The sequence below is a fragment of the Miniopterus natalensis genome, chromosome 14 (genome assembly GCF_054644295.1).
Source record: "Miniopterus natalensis isolate mMinNat1 chromosome 14, mMinNat1.hap1, whole genome shotgun sequence".
In the NCBI taxonomy this organism is placed as follows: Eukaryota; Metazoa; Chordata; class Mammalia; order Chiroptera; family Miniopteridae; genus Miniopterus; species Miniopterus natalensis.
The window spans coordinates 35529107-35550264 of record NC_142094.1 but is presented as its reverse complement, the minus strand read 5'-3'; the positions used below and the strand labels follow the sequence as shown (position 1 = coordinate 35550264).

The 21158-nt window shown below is 44.9% G+C and overlaps 1 protein-coding gene across 1 annotated transcript; it reads left to right on the top strand.

Moving 5' to 3' along the window:
- The first annotated feature begins 4614 nt into the window (after nt 1-4614).
- Nucleotides 4615-20781, top strand: ACTA2 (actin alpha 2, smooth muscle). Its single transcript, XM_016220855.2, has 9 exons — nt 4615-4822; nt 8931-9085; nt 10390-10518; nt 12842-12952; nt 14468-14552; nt 14918-15079; nt 16608-16799; nt 17691-17872; nt 20435-20781. Exons 2-9 carry the CDS (start codon nt 8957-8959, stop codon nt 20576-20578), a joined length of 1134 nt encoding a protein of 377 aa, XP_016076341.1. The 5' UTR covers nt 4615-4822; nt 8931-8956; the 3' UTR covers nt 20579-20781.
- Nucleotides 20782-21158: the final 377 nt, after the last annotated feature.

The following is a 21158-nucleotide window of genomic DNA, read 5'->3' as shown; positions in this document are numbered from 1 at the left end:
CACTGGTAAAAAAAAAATAACCAGCTTACCTTGGTTTGCCCGGGACTTGCTCAATCACTGAAAGTCTCATGTCCCAGGATATCCCCCAGTCATGGACAGACCATGACAGGCACTCTAGAGATCCAGGGCCTTTGTGAAGGAGAGCTTCAACCAGTGGGAAGCTGGGAGCTTTGAGTCTAGTCAGGGTGGAGCTGATGCTGGGAATGTTTTCTCTAACTTAAGCCAACTGGTATCAGCCTTGTGCTGTGTGCTCAGAATTTCACGAGGCAGGGATGTTGACTAGTGAAGTCACCTGCGTTTGCATGATGTTTAACCTCTTGCTTCCCGTTAGCTTGGTGGATGCTGACACCTAGGCCTCTACCCACGCCTCTGTGTATGTGCTTGAACTCAGTCTCTGGTCAAACTCAGACATGCCTCGGGCTGAATCCCTGCTCCACCCCTTATAAGCTATGAAGCCTTTTACAAGACATTAGCTTATCTGAGCCTCTACTTCCTTACCTGTAAAAAAAAGTAGTATTTTCCCTTATGGTTGCTGTGAAGATCAGATGAGCTCATGTAGGTAGAGAAAATAGCTCATTGACTATCTGATAAATAGTAAATGATATTATCATTGCTCACCCTCTCCTCAGAATACCCTTGACCTTTATTGTTTAAAAACCACTTGTCAAACATTTTCTGTGTCTGATACAGTTCAGTTCAAGAAACATTTACTGCATGTTCTAGGTTCTAGGAATGCAAAGGTGAAATCAATTGCTATTCTGCAATCCAACAGGCATTTTGTTTTTACAAAAAGAAATAAATTAAATGAAACAAAGCACTTGAAGGAGCCCTTTTAATCTTGAAATACATGACACTTCTAGACACTCTGAAAGATAAAAGGAATGAACAAGCCTACTCTGTTCTTTGTCCACTGTGAGATCATGGTCAGAAAGTTTTAGTTTTCTGATCCTTAAGACAGGACTTGTACGCTATTTCTTGTGTCTATTAAATGTTAGTAATATATCTAATGTAGTGCCACTGGTGGAAAAAAAAATTTAAACTGACAAACTCTTATAAATGCCTTGCCATGCAACAGGAGATACATTTGAGTGTGATGGGCTGGGCATATGTGGTATGCCAAATAATAAAGGCCTCCCCCAAATGTTCACATCCATCCTAATCCCCAAAGCCTCTGGATGTGCTATCTGACACAGAATTTTTTTTAAAAAGCAGGCCCAATGCAATCACAAGGGTCTTTCTAAGAGGGGGGCAGGATGCTGAGTCAGAGAGGTTTGAAGATGGTGTGCTGCTGGCTTTGAAGGTGGAGGAAGGGACCTTGAGCCAACAAGTGTGGGTGGCCTCTAGAAGTTAGAAAAGACAAGGAAACATTCTCTCCCAGAGCTCCCAGAAGAAAAGTCGCCACCTTGATTTTAGCCCAGTGAAGCCTACTGTGGACTTTTGACCGCAAGAACTGTACTATAATAAATTTGTGTTGTTTGAAACCAGTAAGTTTGTTGTAATTTGTTAAAGCAGAAACAGGAAATTAGCACAGGATGTCACTTTCTTCTGGCTAAGTGTTTACCCTGCACTTTTGTTGTGTGAGAAAGTGTTTCTCCTGCCTCTAGATTTAACTTCCTTTTACAAAACACTTGGTGATGATAATAGGAAATAATTACATAGTGCTCCCGGTGGGCTAGGCAGTGCTTTAGGTACTTGTTTATTAACTCTTCACATCTCGTTACCACCTTGTGATAAGATATAATTGTTAACCCTATTTTTCCTATAAAGCTATGGCAGAGGGAGGGCACAGAGCTAGTAAGTGGTAGATCTAGAACTTGAACTCTGAATCAAAATCCTTTGTGTACTGAGCTAAAAGTTTTTACCTTTATACAAAGACAAGGCCGAGGGCCGATGGCCACTGCATTCCTTCCTCATGTGGCATGCCTCTCTTACATTTAAGTATGCCAAGGGTCTTCTCTTATGGAGGTTTCTTTGAGCTTCTCAGATTTTGAAATAAATGAGAACACTATGAAAATAAACACCATCTATTGAGAATTAGCACATCCCACAAATACCAGTCTTCACATCCCCACAGGAGGCATCAAATCAAATCTGCCAAGAAGAATCCTAGTTGTGCTCAAGTGAACAGAACAGAGCCTGGCAAATCCCTGCAGATGTGGTTCGAGTGGCCATCGCGCCAACATGGGTGTAATGAGTTTGTCTGCGTGGGCTCCCTTAGGAAATTTTGGCAGTTGGTTCTGAGAATTCCAGAACCTGGAGAATTCTAAGAATGGGAGATGGAAAGGATACCTTGCTCTCACTGTGTCTTCTCAGACAAAATGAATTTTATGAATTGAGCAAGACAGCCAATGAGTGTGATCAGTGTAGAGGAAACAACTTGTACAGGCCAAATTTTCAATAGCAGCAGAAAGTCATTTTCTTTACCAGACATCCATACTATAGGGATGTTTGCCACTATTAACATGGCCTAATTTAAATCTACAAGTTCTGGGGATGAAGAACAATTAAGAAATTGTTAGGCAATTGTGGAGCACTCGCCGTTTACTCAGCTCTGGACTGGGCCCCAAAAAGGTTTAAAATTGACCCAGATCTCAGGGAATTTACAATAAATCATCACTGAATAATGTTACCAAGATGGTGTATGATGTTTGTAGAGCAGCACGTCTGGAGATGATTGTTGACTATGTGCTTATAGTTTAAGATTTATTCTATAGTTTTTCTGAACTGCAACCAAGTCATCAGACACTATTGTTTTTCTAATTGCTCCATAGCTACTTGGATTCATGGCTGAGAACCCCAGAGAATATCTGGCCACTTGACAGGAGATTTCCTTGTACATACACATTCTCACCCAGAGCTGCTTTCTTTCATGGAAGACACTTGGATGGGGTATGAAAGTATAAATCTCAAATCCAAACAATGAGACTATTTGATCACCTGCTCAGAAATTTCTTTTCAGAGAGAGAGAGAAGGGAAAAGAAAAGAGAAGAAAGAAACGAAGGAAGGAAGGAAGGAAGGAAGGAAGGAAGGAAGGAAGGAAGGAAGGAGGGAGGGAGGGAGGGAGGGAGGGAGGGAGGGAGGGAGGGAGGGAAGGAAGGAAGGAAGGAAGGAAGGAAGGAAGGAAGGAAGGAAGGAAGGAAGGAAGGAAGGAAGGAAAAGAGAGAGAGAGGAAGAAAGGGGGGAGGGAGGGAGGAAAAGGGAAAAAAGCTTCTAAGAAAAACTAAACGTCGAGGCGCCTTCTTGTATGCCTGTTTATGTCAGCATAGTCTGATTACTGTCAGAGCTGTGGATGCACACTATAATCAAGGGAGAAAATGACATAAGAATCATAAAGGTAAATACCAAACTTCTTTTCTTTGGTGTTTAAAGGAACATTCACTTTGTAAAGTTACTAAGGGCTACACCAACACTGCTTGAGACAGAAGTGGGGGGAAGGGGATCTCACCTCTACTCAAATTGCCTCTTAATCGGGAAAATACAGAATTTTTACTTCACATGATCCCTGTTAGAAAAACCATTGGCTTAATCCCAAATGTTCAACTTTATGTTGCCTAGTGTCATCTTCATATTTGAACATTTGGACAGTTGTGTTTCCCAGTTGATAAAAACAAGACGCAGTTGACAAATTTCTGAAAAACAGAGAAATTTATTATCATTTAGTCTTAAGCTATTTGAAATTTTAAAATAATCAACAGTACAATTTCTCAAAGAGAAATCTATGTGTATGTTTGTGTACCATAAATCAAACAGGTCTGGCACAGTAACATGAGTGAATAGATGGCCACAGCTGTAAAATAAAGCCATTCGTTCTGGGGTTTTTTTTGTCACATGTGAGATGTCAGCAGTCTAGGAAAACTCCAGGTATCCTTCAAAAATATTTTTAACATGAATTAGAACTTCAGCTTAGAGGAAGAGAGCAGACCAATGTAAAATCATTGAAGCTGGCCACTGACACTTGGGAATGAGAGCTTAAGGCCAGATTCAGTATCTGTCTTTGAGAAATCCTTGGGTCACCTGCTCTATCACCTGTCAAATGGGTCTGTGGGGAGAGAGGAGGGTCAGAGGCACTTCCCTTAGCATGCTCTTTTCTCTCAAGCTCTTTCTGTGACAGGATGCTGCATGCACATTCTATGCAAAGGATGCCCCCCAATCATGCTGCTAAATTAATAGGATTAAAGTGCTTATGATAATGCAGGCTGCCAAGTTCCTCTGTGAAACAGCCCAGCAGCCCTGTCTCCACTTCAGCTCCTATCCCATTAACACTGCTCAGGGACTCGATTTATAAAACAGCCTGGACTACCATAAAACTGTCACTCCCTGGATCTATTTATGGATAATGGAAGCAATATCTTTCTTTATCGCTGGCCACCTTTGTTGGGGAGTTCTTAACAGGCCGCTCCTTTCGGCTCTCAGCTCTTTAGAAAACGCCAGCAGGACAGCAGGCTGGCATCTTCCGAGGAATGTGCCATCCGTGCCTGCGCCTGCCCCCTTACACCCGCTCAGCGCCTCTGGAAGGCTCAGCAGTTGTTCTGAAGGCTGAGGGTGTTTATCTTCCACAGGCAGCTGAGCTGCCTCCCGGTTCATGAGCAGAGCCGTGGAATGCGGTGGAAGAGACCCAGGCCTCCAGCCACCCAGATTAGAGAGTTTTGTGCTGAGGTCCCTATATGGTTGTGTTAGACTGAAAGACTGGGCTCAAGCCTGTCTCTGTTCCTTGTTTGGGAAGCATGTGGGAGGAGAGCAGGCCAAGGGGCTATATAACCCTTCAGCCTTCAGCTTCCCTGAAGATCACCCAGAGCCGAGAAGCCCAGCCAGCGCTGTCAGGGTAAGTGGCCTGCCCGGGAGGAGCCCTACAGATCCCAGCGGCTCGGGTGCTGCCAGGATCATCAGGCGTCGTCCAAAGGGATTTGGCTGGGCTCGTACACTCTGAAATTTTGAATGAAGATTGTACTACTAAAATGAGTGTTGCTTTTAGCTCCAATTACCTAACATTAAAAAGAAAGCAAAGCAGCAGCTTGGTGTGGGGGAGGAGAGGGAGAGCAAGATGAAATGAAATCTGTGTCACTTGTAAAATCTGTTTATACCAAACCAGCAGCCTAGGTCTTATAAGTAACACATTTCAGAGATGCAGCCTAGCTGTTTGCATTTCCATGATTTGCATGTTACATTTATTTATATTTAGGCTCTGGAAACTCCAGTACTGAGGGTTCAGCTTTAATGTGGGGAGTCTTCATGGGACTGGATTTTTGGTGTAGTGAAGGTGCCTGGAAGTGGATTTTAGAGCCAGGTCTTTGTATTGGCTGTTCGTGTCTTTGCATCTGGGTTCCCCAGCTCTAACTGGTAGTGTCTTCTGTGGGAAGCTATGTCCCTTGAGTGCATGCATCTGTGAGCTCAGGTGTCAGGCTGTGCACCGCCGTTGCTGGGTCGTTTGCAGCAGAGCGCAGCAGGAAACCAGCTAAACATTTTTCTGCAAATCAAGAGGGCGGGAGCGGAGCGAGCATCTGAGGGCCGCCTGCTCCCAGCCTCCTGGATGTCTGCTTGGCATTTTCTCAGCCTGCGGAAGCCGGCGGGGCCGTGGAGCCAGCCCTGCCACCCCAGGCTGAGCTTCGCCTAAGTCAGGGCTTGGCAGCTTCAGCCCAGAATTGGGAGTTTTCATGCTGAGACTTTTTCCTTCCATTCTGTGACTCATGACTAAATATGGTTTGCTTTGCAAGACTGATGAGCTGGAAACTGCAACATTCTTCCCCCCCTTCCCTCCCCTCCCACTGGCTACTCAGTTTTGGCACAAGATGCACGGGTCGGAGCAAAGCCCCTGACCCGGATGCTGTTCCAAAAGCAGGCTTTCGCGTGTGTTTTACCTAATTAGGAAATGCTGCGCCCTGTCCGAGCTTAGGCAGGTTAGATAAGGCTTGAAAACCACTGAGCCTCTCCTTTCGGGGACACAGAGTCTTCTTCTGGTAGGACAGTGCTCCTTTTAGAGATGATAAAATCCTCCTGGCACATTTTTTTGCTAAATAAAAGTACATTTACTGAATTTTGAGCTTTTTTGTCTGCATGCTAGTTGATGCTGAGGGTCAGCCTACTTTTTCTGCAGTATTTTCTTTTTTTTTTTTTTTAAATATATCTTTATTGATTTCAGAGAGAGGAAAGGAGAGGGAGAGAGTTAGAAACATCAATGATGAGAGAGTCATTGATCAGCTGCAGCCCACAATCCAGGCATGTGCCCTGACTGGGAATCGAACCCCAATCTCCTGGAACCTAGGTCGAAGCTCAACCGCTGAGCCACACCCGGCAGGGCTTCTGCAGTATTTTCAACACTTCCTCCACCCCTCCCTGCCCAGCAAAAGGGTTGCTAAGGACGCGTGTTCATGCTAAATGTCCCGTCACGTTTTTATTTTATTTTATCCTGCTCTAGCTCTTACTTTGGTTTGGAAAGTCCATTTAGCACATCTAAGAGCCTGGGATCCTGGTGCCTGCGCCTCTGATGGATGCCTGGACTCTTGACTGCTTCTCCGGCTTGCCTCCCTCACATTCATTTCTCCCCTCCCTCCTAGCCTCTTAAGCTGCTAGGAAAGAAGCAAAATCACAGGAATGCCTCCCCTGGTGCGGTGTCTGGAAAGAGAAGGGAAGGAAGGCTGAGAAAGGAAAGGGCGAGCCATCTGCAAGGCCTGTTTTCCATTCTTACAAGTGGAATCCATAAGTTGAGGGTTTCCATCCTAAGCCTGGGGGCAGTGTGGAAAGAAGGCAAAGACTAGCAATAAAAAGATATGGATAATGATATTAATTGTATAGTGATATTAATAATAATCATTTTAAAACAAATATTTATTGAGAAGTCAATGTATAAATTATTTTAAATGTTTTAAAAATATCTAATCCCCAAAAGAACTCAATGTGGTATGTACTGATGTTGCTGTTATTTTATAGATAAATGATTAGTTCTGGCCTGTGCTGGTCTATCCCCGGTCAAGGGCACACACCGGGGTTGCAGGCTGATCCCAGGTAGCAGGCATACAGGAGGCAGCTGATCGATGTTTCTTTCTAAAAATTGATAAAAATCTTTTTAAAAAACTCCAAAACTAAAATTTGCTCTCTCACATCCATGTTTCTCTCTCTTCCTCTTCTTTCCTTTCTCTCTCTAAAAATAAAAAAGTACATAGTCTTTTTTTTTTAAAGAAAGAAAGAAAAAACTGTTATTTAGAGATGTTAAATAATTTACTAAGCCACACAGCTTGTAAGTGGTAAAACTTGGCTCCAGAATCAGGCAGTCAGACTCAGGAGAACAAACTGGTCACATTGTCCTCTGTAAACTCCGTTGTCCTAACTTTACCGGTTTAGGGATCTTGGACAAGTCACTTCCACTTCTTGACTTTTGGTTTCCTTGCTTGTCAGTTGGGGATAATAGTGCACGCCATACACTTTAAAATATAACGTGTCATCTGAGGTTCATGTTCTTTGCAAAGGGTCATGTGACATGAGGCCCTGCGGCGGAAGTTCTAGGCGTCAGGAAAGATGCAGCACTGATTTTATGGGAGTGGTCTGGCGGAACTCCAATTTTAATAGTGTTTAGTCTTTTCTTACTTCCCAGGAATTTCCTTAAAAAAGTTGCCTTTCGTATCTAGGTCTGTGTGCAATGAGTTCACCAACTTAAAAGAATCTTCCTCAACCTGAAATCCTAAGATTGCAAAGTGAGAACTCTGGGTGTTCCTTTCTTTACAAAAAATGGAAAGGAATCTGGATTGAAAGCCAAGGGGTAGCCCTGGTTCAACGGTGCCTCTAACACCCTGTGTGTCCTTGAGCAAACCACTCCCCTGGTTTTCTCATATGTAAAAATGAGGGCATTGGATGAAAATGTTCTCAAATAGGCCTTCCATTTCCCAAATCTGTAAGTTGTTATTTTTGCTCCAGCCTTTCCAATTTTGTCATAGGATTCAAGCTTAAGAGTAGAATATTTAAAAAATTATTTTATTACTTAAAGAATACATGTTCAATTTAGAAAATATGACGGATCCCAGGGAAGATAATTAAAAACACCTACAAAACCCACCACTTCAAAATAACTCCCATCAGCATCTTGGTAAATATGACTGATCTTTTTGTAATGTGTAAAAATACATTTCAGTGGGATCATACAATGTTACTTCCTCTAACCTATTACCCTTACATAAGAATATATCTGTAGCTTATCCTTTTATTTATCTTCCTTAATGGCAAAGTTTTCTACTGTATAATGTATAATTTATTGGACTCTCCTTCATTGTTGGACTTTTAGGTTAGCGATGGTTTTTAATGGAGAGTAACTTTGGCCCCTAAAATTTAAAGCACCTTCTTATTACAGTGTTTTCATTGGTCTAATGTTTTTCCCAGGGTAAAATAAAAGTCCTCAGGAACGAAGAGATTTTTTCTTTTAAACATTTTACATTAAACATTTCAGCCTTTCAACATTTCCAAATTTTTATATGCTGCCCATCCTTCAAAATCTACATTTTTGAAAAATTTTTAAAGAGCTATATGTAAAAAGTGAATTTGAGTGGATAGTGACAGCAAATTTCATGTACTTCTTCAACATGTGAGGAGTGACTTGTCCTTGTGAAGATCTGGTTTCATAGTCTGATATTCCCAGCTGGACTCTATAGTTGTTCATTCCTTTGCTCATTTAGTCAATGTTTAATGTGCTTTTGAGCACCTGAGACATGCCAGCCATTGCGCTGGAGGCCAGGCATATGAACATGAAAGTCAGAGTTTTGACGTATAAAGGGCTTGCAGTCTAATTCAAGTACTTTAAGATAAATGCTGTGTTAGATAAGGATTGGCTGGGAGTGCTCTAGGAGTCCAGAGGGGGGCCCCAACCCAGCCTGGAAGGTGGGAGTGGTCAGGTAAGTGTCACAACTGCTAGATTACAGCTGGGGCCGTTTCCTCCCTGTGTCCTGCAGGACCTTGTGACGTAGCTCCAACCAAGATGTGTGAAGAAGAGGACAGCACCGCCCTGGTGTGTGACAATGGCTCTGGGCTCTGTAAGGCCGGCTTTGCTGGGGACGATGCTCCCAGGGCTGTTTTCCCATCTATTGTGGGGCGTCCCAGACATCAGGTGAGCAAAATTCTGTTAGGAACACAGATAAACAGGGCTATAGATTAAGTCCCTCTAAGTCTATGTGTTGATGAGTATCCACAGATTGTCTGTCGCTTGCTGTCCAGAAATTATGTAACCTTGCTAAAAATATACCTCTGATGATTAATGTCAAGGAGTAAGTGCCAATTTCATATACAACACAGATTATCTGGTGGGAGTCTATCTAAGTCTGCCCTCTTTTCATAAGTTCTTTTTTTGTGTAAATATAATCATTGTTATCATCATCATCACTGTCATCATCAGAAATACTTATCAGTTGACTGATGTACACCATATCTACTCTTTGGAGAGAAACTACACTAAAAGCCCAGGTCATTTTTTCTCAAAGAGCTTGATCTTAGATGGAAGTAAGCTTTGTTACCAACTGTAATTTTGCACACTGTTAGCTATCAACAAAATATAACTGGACAGCCACATGGTAATTTTTTAATATAATGTTATGTATAAACAGAATGTTGGTGGCAGCCACATGGTAAAAACTGAGAATTCCATCTCAGAAATTCTCCTTTACATCAGAAAATCTTGTGCCTTGATATTTATGGCTCTCAGTTTGGTGTATATGCTCAAGAACAAATAACAGGAGCCTCACCCAATGAATCAACTATCTCTTGTTGAACTGTGTGCAGTGGAGATATTTTGCACAAACCCTTATTTAAAGATTTATAGTAGTCATGACTGTTAATGAGAATTATTTCTTTTGGTTTTTTTAAGTGTCACCTTAATGATTAAAAAAAATACATCTGACAGATATCTTAATGTTGACCAGTGTGGGTTTACCCATAAGAAATCAAGCACTGAGTGGTCATTTGTAGATACAATGCTTTTGCTCATAACAGAAAATAATAGCCATATACTCTTGAGTAGACTACAGCTTCAAAAGTACAGTTTATAAGAGGAAAAATGCTGCTTAACTTATATGTAAATTTTCATACCTTCACTCAACAAATAATTGTTGCATCACAAGTATGTGCCAGGCAATTTGTTATAGTGGCAAAGCAGACAAACACAACCTCTGCCCATCCAGGAACACAGAAGGTGCAACATACACGTAAAGTTGCACTACCCTTGGGGCCCTCTGCTATTTGGAGGCCGATTTGGACCTATTCCCAATCAACTGAGGGATGTTACTTAAGAACATAGTGATCACAAGACTCAGCATATTGTTGTTGTTGCCTCCCAATAATTTAACCTTTTGTGATTGGACTGCCGTCAACTCGTAGGTTCTGAGAGAGGTTGACTCATAATGTGTTGAATCTTTTTAGGGAGTGATGGTGGGAATGGGACAAAAAGACAGCTACGTGGGTGATGAAGCACAGAGCAAAAGAGGCATCCTGACCCTGAAGTACCCGATAGAACACGGTATCATCACCAACTGGGACGACATGGAAAAGGTACAGGAGCTTTGCTGTAGGTCGAGCCCGCTGGCTGCGTGATGCCTGGGGACCCTGATTCGAAACATCATTTGCAACTGCCCAATTGTGCTTTTCCTTGTTAATGTTTATTCTAGATTATCACTAACTGAGATAACAAATCCTGAAATGTTTCTTTAACAAAAAGTCCGTGCCTAACAGGGATTATAAACTAATTAGAGGAAGGCAGTCCTGTAGATACAAACAGCCGTCCTTGACCAGCAGTGGGAATTGTTAGCCTATTGCTCAGTCGAGTGGCTATCCTCCTAGGACGTGCGTGGCCTTCTCTCATCAGAGGCCACATGGCTCTGCCTCTCAGTGCAATATAGCTAAAGGGCAGTTGAAGAGCTGGGAGTGGCCTCACCCCACCCATTCTTGAAAGCTTTTCATTAACTCACACTGAGTATTAAAAAAAAAAAAAAAAAAAAAAAAAGGTTTTTAGTTTAACTACACAAAAGAGGCCTGTGACATTGTGGATTTGGTACATTCCTGAATGTCCCTCAATATATTGAAGCCACAACTGGCAAAGCTTTTGAAAAAATATTTTAAACAGAGTCTATCTGTGTTGTAGGTAAGTGAAGTCTTTATCTCCCAGGCCCATGTAAAAGAACTAATGGGGAGCTGAGTTAAATCCTAGGATTTTGGTGTTTTATTAGGCATCATAGAAACACAAGTGATCAGAGAAAGGGCAGAAGATATACTGAGAAAGTGACATAAAATTGTTTAATTGCAACAAAATGTTTTAGAACCACAACATCTGGACTTTTATTTATCAGCTCTATGCGCACACACTTATCAGTTTAAAAAAAAAAATAGTTCTGCTAGAATTGGTCAGTAATAATGCTGGAACCTTGGGTTCTCTACAAAAATTGCATTTCATTAGGTTTGCTTGGCCTCAGATTCTGGGTGTAGTTAATACTGCACTTTGCACTGAGGAGAGAATATGAATAGCAGAGAGAAAATACTCTTTCAGATTTTCTCCATGGAGCTGCCAGCATCTCAGAATGTATGCCCTTGTAGAAGGCTCTTTAGAAGGGATAAAGCATTCCAACATTTTTAAAATTTAAGTTCAAAGTGTCTTCTGGAGAGAGAGAGACAGAGACAGAGACAGAGAGATAGAGAGACAGAGAAAGGGGTTGGTAGTTTTTTAAATGATGCTCCTGAGTAACCGCAGTATGTAATAGGACTGGCATGCTGGTGCTTTTAGTCCATCAAAGAACTTTCAGAAATCTCATTTCCTTTCCAGAAATCATGAATTCAAAACCAAAGACGCTGGAACAAGACAAAGAGTGTATAAAGTTGATCTGGCTTTTGTTAATTTATAATCTTTCCCCAGCAGTTCTTGTGTTGTTTTAATTCTGGATAAATCTAACATTCCTGATGCTGGTGGAGAATTTTCATGCTTTCAAAAATAATCCATTTGGCCCTGTGTGCAATGGTTTGTTCTTTACCGCGTCCAGGGTTTAAAGAGAAAGCGAAAGCACACTTAAATCCGAAGTACACTCACACAAAACACGCTATCAATAGGCACCGGCTTTGGAAACACCTGAAGGCCAAGCGTGTGCCTGTGAATGAAAGGTCCAGAGAGGCCAGTGGAGGCCGGCTGCTCCCAGGCCTGGAGAGCAAAAGGGAGGTGGAGGGGGTGGAGACTGGAAGCATCGTGACCCGCCTTCTCTTCACATATGCTGCAGAAGGAAATCTCCCTAAAGCATCAAAAATGGCAACTGGGTCTTTAGGTCAACTTCATCCATCCATTCATGTTTTCATTCATTGTGTCCTTTTACTTAGCTAAACTAAGTTATTTCCCCATGAACAGTAATTAAAATAGACGTCGGGAGTAAATTAGAAGAAAAACAACATTTACTCTGAGCCAGGCACGAGGCTAAACAGTAACTCTATGGTTTCCTTATTTAATTCTCACAAAGACATGCTAATGATTTTCGTATGGGCCGTGGTGAGGCTGGAGCTGCAAAGGGTTAAAGTTTGCCTGAGCTCACAAAACCAACAAGTGGTAGAGCTGGGATTTGAACTCGATTTGACTCCAAAGCCTGTGCCCTTAACCACTACACCACCCAGCCTCACAGACCTGGATTTGGGTTTTTGTTCATTCATCTGCTGGCCCCAATCCTTAGGCGAATTACTCAGATTCTTGGGGCTTCAGTCTCTGCATTGGTAAAAATGGGGGCACATGCTGAGTACTTGTCACATTTATTTGGTCCTGGCTTCGTGTAGCTCCTTCCTGTCTCTTTTCGGGGTCTGCAGAGCCCCCACGACATCATCATTGTGCTTCTCCATCACTCCCTAGATCTGGCACCACTCTTTCTACAACGAACTTCGTGTTGCCCCTGAAGAGCATCCAACCCTGCTCACCGAGGCACCCCTGAACCCCAAGGCCAACCGGGAGAAAATGACCCAGGTAAGTACCCACTTCAGGACCCGGCACTTTGGGTTGGGGAAGTCCATTTGGAAGGGGTGGTATAGGACAGCAGAGAGCTGGTCCAGCCCATCGGTCCCCTCCCAGGCTGGCACGTTCCAGGAACTCGGGGACTCCAAAGGACAGGAGCATCCTAAAGGTCCTCACACTCTTACTTCAGGAATGACTCCCCTCTGACCTCCAAGAGCAATAGGACATTTAAGAGATTTCATTTAGGTTAAAAACTCCTAGGGAAAAGCCATTTCAAAATGCAGGAGAATGTACAGTGGGGGATTTTGGTTCTGGAGTCAGACAGATCTAGGTTTAAAAACTGGATTTGTCTCTTATTAGCCATGTGACTTTAAACAGTCCACTTACTTTCTCAGAGCCTCAGTTTCCTGTTTTAAAAGTTGGGAATATTAGTACTATTATTTTTCGAAAGCTCGATGTGAAGATTAGTGAGGCAAAATGTTAAACGTGTACCTTGGTGTTCGGTATACTACACATTCACCGAGTCACAGTTATTACCATCGTGATTGCGACTTGCCTGCAGCTCAGAGACCTCGCGGCAGGAAACGGTCCATTCCACCAGCCAGACGAGGATTCCGGTTTGGATGAGCCATGCGATGAAAACATCTAGTGTCAACTTCATGCCCACTGTGGTTAAGCACTGGGCTAAGCATTTCACACGCATTGTCTCTTTAAATCTTAACAATGTGTGAAGAAGCAGGACTATTATTACCCTAATTATATAAGTGAAGAAATGGAGTCTTAACTACATTAGGTGAATGTCCCAAGGTCACACAGCTAGAAATGGCCAGATCCTGGTATTGACACGTAATCTCTTGGGCTTGGAGAATAAATGCAAAGGCTGCAAGGCCTTTTCCTGGGAGGAGCTCCTGGTGCCAACACCAACACACTAGCAGTTATTGTCTACACTCTACAGGGAATCATCTGTGTGCCAGGGAATCGCTCCAGCTAGCAAGACATGTTGTTTCCGATGGGCGTGATGGTTCCTGTGAATGACATGAAGGCAGAAAAATAGTTGCGAGTTATGGCTCACTAGCAAATGATGTCAGACATTCTAGTGAACAGTCAGAGCTGGGAGGGTTTTGCAGATGGAGAAATGGAGGCCTCTGGGCATGTCTGTGTGCACGACCTTGCCGCACATGACTTAGAGGGACTCTGGTTCTAATCTTGTCCCTGGACTGCGTGAGCCTTCATTCGTGGTCCTCTGTTACCAGCAGGCAGTTCTCATCTGCCAGGAAACAGGGCTCCTTCCACCGCAGCCTGAGTGGCCTCAGAATCTAGGGCTGGCATTGACCCAGCAACTATATAAAAAAGTGGAACCAATTTCATGGAACCGCAGACAAACCACAGAACTAGGCAAATCACAACCAATCTGAGCTTCCAGTTTAAAAGGTCTTTTTCCTTACGCCAGAGGAGTCAAGATCTTAATTCAACGTTGTTGGTAAGGCTGGCAGCATCACTAACTTAGTCCTTGGGGTTGCTTTGCAGATTATGTTTGAGACGTTCAATGTCCCTGCCATGTATGTGGCTATTCAGGCGGTGCTGTCCCTCTACGCCTCTGGACGTACAACTGGTAGGTGTCTGGGAGGACTGGGAGCCTCCGCTGGGTACACCGTCAGTTATGGGGCTTGGCGGTTATAAATACGTGGGTTGGGATGACTGAGGGTTGCTGAGAATTGGCAGGGCTGATCCCTGCCTAACAGGTCTTCTTGTCATCTTTAGAAACGAGCCCTTGAGCTCATATTTCAGCAGAATTTCTATTGTTTCTCCCTTCCTACTCTTACTTTCCCCAAAGCCCTGTCCCCCTTTCTTATCCTACCAACTTCTTTCTTTCCTTTCTTTCAAATGAGAAACTTAGAAATTCCCCGTCTACTACACCGGCAAGTGACCACACGCCAGCGGCCACAGTGACTTCTATTGTGCCCACTTGTCCCCCAGGCATTGTGCTGGACTCTGGAGATGGCGTCACCCACAACGTGCCCATCTACGAGGGCTACGCCCTGCCCCATGCCATCATGCGTCTGGACCTGGCTGGCCGAGACCTCACCGACTACCTCATGAAGATCCTCACCGAGCGTGGCTACTCCTTCGTGACCACAGGTGAGCCGTGGGAGTGAGCGGAAGGGGCGTGGGGTGGGGCGGTGTGTTCTTCCTGGTCACTTACAGGACCACAGCGACCGTCCCAGGAAATGATGGGAGGGAGCCTTGCAGGTGGCAACTGACTCCAATGCCCAGCGTCAAGCATGGCTTTTTAATTTTTCTTTGCTGGGTGAAATTGCAAAATATTTCCTTGAGAAGATCAGTAATAAGCATCTACTATGATGAGCTGGGCAGAGCTGTGTTTCCTGAGCCTTTTATCCCCTCCATTCACAGATGGGAGAGAGAGTGTGCAGAGACCGAAGACAGTGTGTGTGGTGACTGGCAATCTTTGGAGACATCTAGCAGGGCTTAGGGACAATTCTGTCACCACTTGCTGTGTGACTGGAACAAGTTTCCCAACCTCACTAAGCCATAGTCTTCTTGTCTGTAAAATGGGGGTAATCACGGACCATCTCTCACGTGGTGGTTGTGAGCAGTAAATGAGATATGCGGGGGGGGGGGGGGGGGGGGGGGACACCAGGCACAGAGTAAGCATGCGACAGTTGTCAGCTGGTGTTGAGACCAACCCAGCAGTGAGTGATACGTGTGTATGGGGACTCGGAGCTGGTGCCACCTGGTCTCCTCCCACAAGAAACAGAGTCAGATGTTACAGACACGTTGGGATGTCCTAGAGGCAAAGAGTGTCACATTTTTCCAAGTGAGAAGACTTAAGAAAACCAAGAAAGAAGTTTTCTTTCTAAGAAAACACTATGTGTCCTTGGCCCTAGCTGCCTGCCCTCCCCTCACAGGATTAGTATTATCTAAATGTTTAGGTTTCTGGACATGCCTGTGGCTTATTCTAGACTCCAAGCTAGAGCCCTGAAGATGTTAGGGTCTCCTTTAGGAGTAGGAAGTTAAATTCATTTTGTTCCTGACTCTGCTTCTCACAAAGAACCCCCAAGATAGCTCCAAAAGGTTCTCCGGGCCCAGATGGAACCAGTAGCTTAGAAGTGCAGACTGCAAGAGTCTGAAGGGGATCTGCCTGCCCACTCTCCCGTCCCTCCTTCGGCGAGCACCGGGACACTCCTGGACGGGACTGGTCCCGAGCCAGGGCCTGCCTCTCTCTGAAAGGCAGTGGATATGCCCAGGGTTTGAGCTGGAATCTTCCTGGACTAGGTGACACGGATCTCCAGAGCTTTTCAAAAACAGTGGGGGCCTCAAGGGGGCTGCTTCAGCATAAGACCCCCCAGGGCAGCCAGAAACCCAATATAACTGTTATTAAAAAATTGTAACAGAGTGATCCGTTAATCCTGCAAAAACACACCGCACCAAAGGGTTTCCTGCTCTGTGCCTTTCTCTAGCTAGCTCATTTTACTCCTGTCACGCATTTGCCAGGCGATATTTACTCATTTAATTACCGTCATGGATTTGGGGTTGCGGCAAGTTGAACTTACACGCTGTTTTGAAGGAACCAGTGTTGCGGGAGGGACCGAGGTGGGACAGGTAGGTTTTCACCACCGGTGCAAACCCTGATGTCTGTCCCTCCCAGCGGAGCGCGAGATCGTCCGGGACATCAAGGAGAAGCTGTGCTACGTGGCCCTGGACTTCGAGAACGAGATGGCCACGGCCGCCTCCTCCTCCTCCCTTGAGAAGAGCTACGAGCTGCCCGACGGGCAAGTGATCACCATCGGGAACGAGCGCTTCCGCTGCCCGGAGACCCTCTTCCAGCCCTCCTTCATCGGTAGGCAGGGCGCCGGGCCCGAGGGGTGGGTGGCCCTGCCCGCAGGCCAGCCTCGGCCACCAGTGCCCAGCGCTGGGGAGCGGCGGGGGGAGCGGGACAGGGCCGCGCCTCTCCCACATGAGCCCTTACAAGAGAGAAAGGTCAGCAGAGCTGTCCCCAGAGGGAAGGCTCTGGCAGGGGTGGGCCTGGGTTTGCACGTTAGTTCTGTTTTCACTTAACTTCCTCAAGGCTCTACGTGCTCATCTGTAAAAGGCCTGTGACAGTGTCTATGTCCTAGGGTCGCTGTGAGAGTTGCATGAGCTATGTCGCGGAGCACTTAGCCCAGTGGCTGGCCAAAACAAGCGCCCAATGGTTATTAGATACAGCCAGCAATGAATAGATAGATATTATTATTGCTATCGCTATTTTTAAAAAGACCCACATCAGAAATGAACAAAAAGTTCAATAAAACGATATTATCAAGATGGAAGAAAAACGAGTCTTTGTCCAAATGGGATGAAGCATGTTTCCGGGGATTCAGCGCCATTTCTCTTTGAGGGGTGAGAACAAGGCAGCAGCCAGAGCCTCGGGGGAGTTCGGAGCAGTGGCCGTGACATGGCTCAGTGTGGAGCCAATTTCAACCATACTCAGTGGGGAGTCGATTAAGAGGCAGTGACAGTGTTGCAGCCGCCGCTGCCCCCCCCCCAGAGGCACTGCAGGAGGGCCTCCTCGCTAGGCAAGGGGCAAGAGCACCGAGAACGTTCCAAGGACCTTCGGTCTCTGAGATGGGCGGCTGCTCAGCTATCACGTCTGCTTAGCTTCAGTCCGCGTAAGATCTTCCACGTAGATCTTCCATGTCTGACCTGGGTTCTACCCACCAGCTGAGGACCAGGGCCCGCGTCTCTTTTCCAGGGATGGAGTCTGCTGGCATCCATGAAACCACCTACAACAGCATCATGAAGTGTGATATTGACATCAGGAAGGACCTCTATGCTAACAACGTCCTCTCGGGGGGCACCACCATGTACCCTGGCATTGCTGACCGCATGCAGAAAGAGATCACAGCCCTGGCCCCCAGCACCATGAAGATCAAGGTACAGTGTGGTGACAGACCCCATGGTTACGCTGCAGGTGCCAACCCTGTCACCAGACGGGAAGGTTCTGCAGAGGCCACGTCTTGGTCACCTGTGCTCACGGGTTTTAGGGCTAGGCGGTGGGTCCAAGTACACAGGTTCCACACCGTATAGGATATAGGTCAATCCAGTTCATGGGAGAAGTTGAATTGTCACGTACAAAATTTAATCTATGATAATCCTTGTCTATCAGCTACTTTCAGCAGCTGCGATAGAGATCAGCAGAGCTGCCCATGTGCCCATTTCTCTTTAAAATACGGATTTTGTTCTCATGTGTAGAACACTTAAATATTTACAGAGGAGCCGGATATATTTCCGAAGAGGTTTACGCCCTGCAGGCTCCACAGCCTATACTCTTCTTCCACTCCTAAATGTGATCACAGCTCAGTGGCCCGGGGTGAGAATCTCACCTTCATCTCTCTGCCTGGCTCGCCTTTTGATGTAGGAGCTCAAAAGCACACGATGACTCCAGGGTCACCAAGCTCAGCCCCGGAACCACCCAGGACCCCTGTATTGTGTCAGTTTTGAGTCCCAGTCAAGGGAACTCAGAGATTAAGCAGAGATCATTCTTTGGAAGCAAGTTTACATGGGACTGGGGACTTCTCAAAAGCTGTCGTCACTCTGTGAAATCAGGAGGCACGCTGGGGCCCTCTGGCCCCTGTCGCACAGAGCAGGAGAAGGAGCAGTGCAGGTGCAGATCACGCCCGTTAAAAATACTCATACAAGCTCTGTTATTTGCACTCCTCTTTTTTTTTGGAAAGGGTGTGCAGGTCACATAAAAGAGTGTTGGACTGAAGCACTCTGTAGTATTAGCTCTAAAAGACTGTTGGTGAGAGAAGAGGCTGTTTTCTGAGGACTCTGATGTGCCCTTACCCGTCCTCCCACACTGAAGGGAGCCGACTGGCCTGCTGCTGGGCCCGACACAGCTGACCTCGGCTGGGGGTGTACTACCGAGAGGCTGCAGCTCGAGTTGAGCGGTTCCTAGTTCCCCAAGCTTGGCCTCTCGAATAGAAATGATTGTGAAACTCTGGGCTTCTGTGTGGTGAGAGAAACCCATTAAAGCCCAGGATAGCGCAATCCTGACGTTAGGGGAAACTGAAACTGGGTGAGGAGGGTAGGAACTCTGTGCACCGACTTTACAACTTCTCTGTAAATCTAAAATTATCCCAAATAAAAGGGTTATTTCTAAAACAGCAAAACCAAACCAAAAACCCCTGGGGAAGGTCCAGGTTTGAATATTGGATCTGACATGTGCATGACCAGTGTGAGGTAAGCCAGTTACTTAAACCTCTCTCAGTTTCTGTTTCCTCGTCTGTAGTATGGGAATAATTTAATACTTACTCTTAAAAATAGTTATAAAAATTAGATGAGCCCTGGCTGGTGTTGCTCAACTGGTAGGAGTATCATCCCATACACCAAAATGTTAGGGCACGTGCCCAGGTTTCCGTTTGATCTTCCCTCGGGACACATGGGGAAGGCAGCCAATCGATCTTTCTCTCTCATATAGATGCTTCCCTCTCTCTCCCCCTTCTTCTCTCTAAAATCAATTAAAAATAATTAAGTAAATAAAATTAAATGAGATAATACATGTTAGGACAAATGCTCAGCATAGTGCCTGGCACATAATAAGTGCTCAGTAAATATTAACTACTCATATTAAAAATAAATGTTAAAAAATAAAAAATAAATAAAAATAAATGTTCAACCAGAACTTGGGGGATAAACAGAAATTAAACCTCTTTACTGTGGTTTCAGAAATACCTTGTCTGTTTGGCCAAAATGTCCATATTCATTTCTACCCAAATATCCATGTCTGGAGTGGAATTTGAAATTGCTCAACTGTGGCCATTTTGAGGGTTTTCCCTGGGCCTGATTCACCACTTTCACCTCTGTGCCTGAATCATTCAACTATTTACGAAATATTAGCATGCCCTTGCACATCGGGTCTGTGCACTGAGCAAGGCCAGCCAGTGCAATTTCACTGGGCTGTGTCTCAGGGAAATGGTCAGCCCAACAGGGAACCCTGAGCCCCTCCCTGTTAAATAGTGCATCTCAATGGACTTAATCAGGTGGGAAAAGCTTGTATAGTAAGTCTGGCACAACCCAAACTTCCCATTGAAGACACTGGTGGTGGTTTCTATAGAAAGCATGTTGTGCTGAGTTCTGAGGCTCAGCTTTTGGAAATCAAAGACATCATCAGGGTCCTTAAGTGGAGACCTTGTAGTAGTGAGGGTCAACTTTCAATTGGCCCAGCAGTAGACTGAATGTGGTAGGGGTGTCACAGATGCTTTGGAATATATCATGTAAAGGAAGCCAGAAAAACAGATGTGCTCATTGAAGAATCTCCAAATCCAGAAGCTATTCACAGCCCCTTGGGTTAGGGTGAAGGTTAGGCATCTGACAGCCAAGACTGTCCCCGATTTCCATGACACCTCAGCCAGATCCACCAAATCTGGACCCTAGGAGAAGCCCAGGCCTCGCCCTAGTGTACTAATGGCTCTTCTTTCTCACCCTGACCAACAGATCATCGCCCCTCCAGAGCGCAAATACTCTGTCTGGATCGGTGGCTCCATCCTGGCCTCTCTGTCCACCTTCCAGCAGATGTGGATCAGCAAACAGGAGTACGATGAAGCTGGGCCATCCATTGTCCACCGCAAATGCTTCTAAACTCTTTCCCTGCTCTCTCTGTTTGTAGCACACAACTGTGAATGTTTCGTGGAATAATGCCTTCAATTATCATTCTCCATATCATTCCTTGCCAAAGCTCCAACTTGTTGCCTATGTGTTTTTTAATAAATCTGAAATATGTTACCTGTAACCTGCAGCCTTGTCCTCTGATCAGCACCCAGTTGTCTCGTTATTTGTCACCGGTTTCACAGTGGCTCCCTCTAGTGGTGCAGCTGAGTACGTGACATGTCTAGGATGTGTGTGTTTCCCAGGAAAGGGTAGAATCACATTAACATGGGAAGTTCCAACTAAATGCTATCGGTGGAAAGAATTTGAAAATACACAGGAAATAAATATAAACATAAAGTGTATCAATAGGATAATCCACACTGACTTCACAACTTGCTGAGTCATTATATTACTTTGCTCTCTTAAAACCTCAGCTAGCCTAATGGGCGTGTGTGTGCAGGGTGTGTGTGTGTATACATACATTCATACATGTATTATACATACACATAAATGACTTTTAATATGTGTTATATTAAACAATAACTATATATTAAGAGAGTATATAAATTTT

Coding starts and splice junctions, on each gene's coding strand:
- ACTA2 (XM_016220855.2), top strand. CDS start 8,957: ATGTGTGAAGAAGAGGACAGCACCGCCCTGGTGTGTGACAATGGCTCT. Junction 12,953..14,467: donor ACCGGGAGAAAATGACCCAG/GTAAGTACCCAC, acceptor GTTGCTTTGCAG/ATTATGTTTGAGACGTTCAA. Junction 14,553..14,917: donor CGCCTCTGGACGTACAACTG/GTAGGTGTCTGG, acceptor CTTGTCCCCCAG/GCATTGTGCTGGACTCTGGA.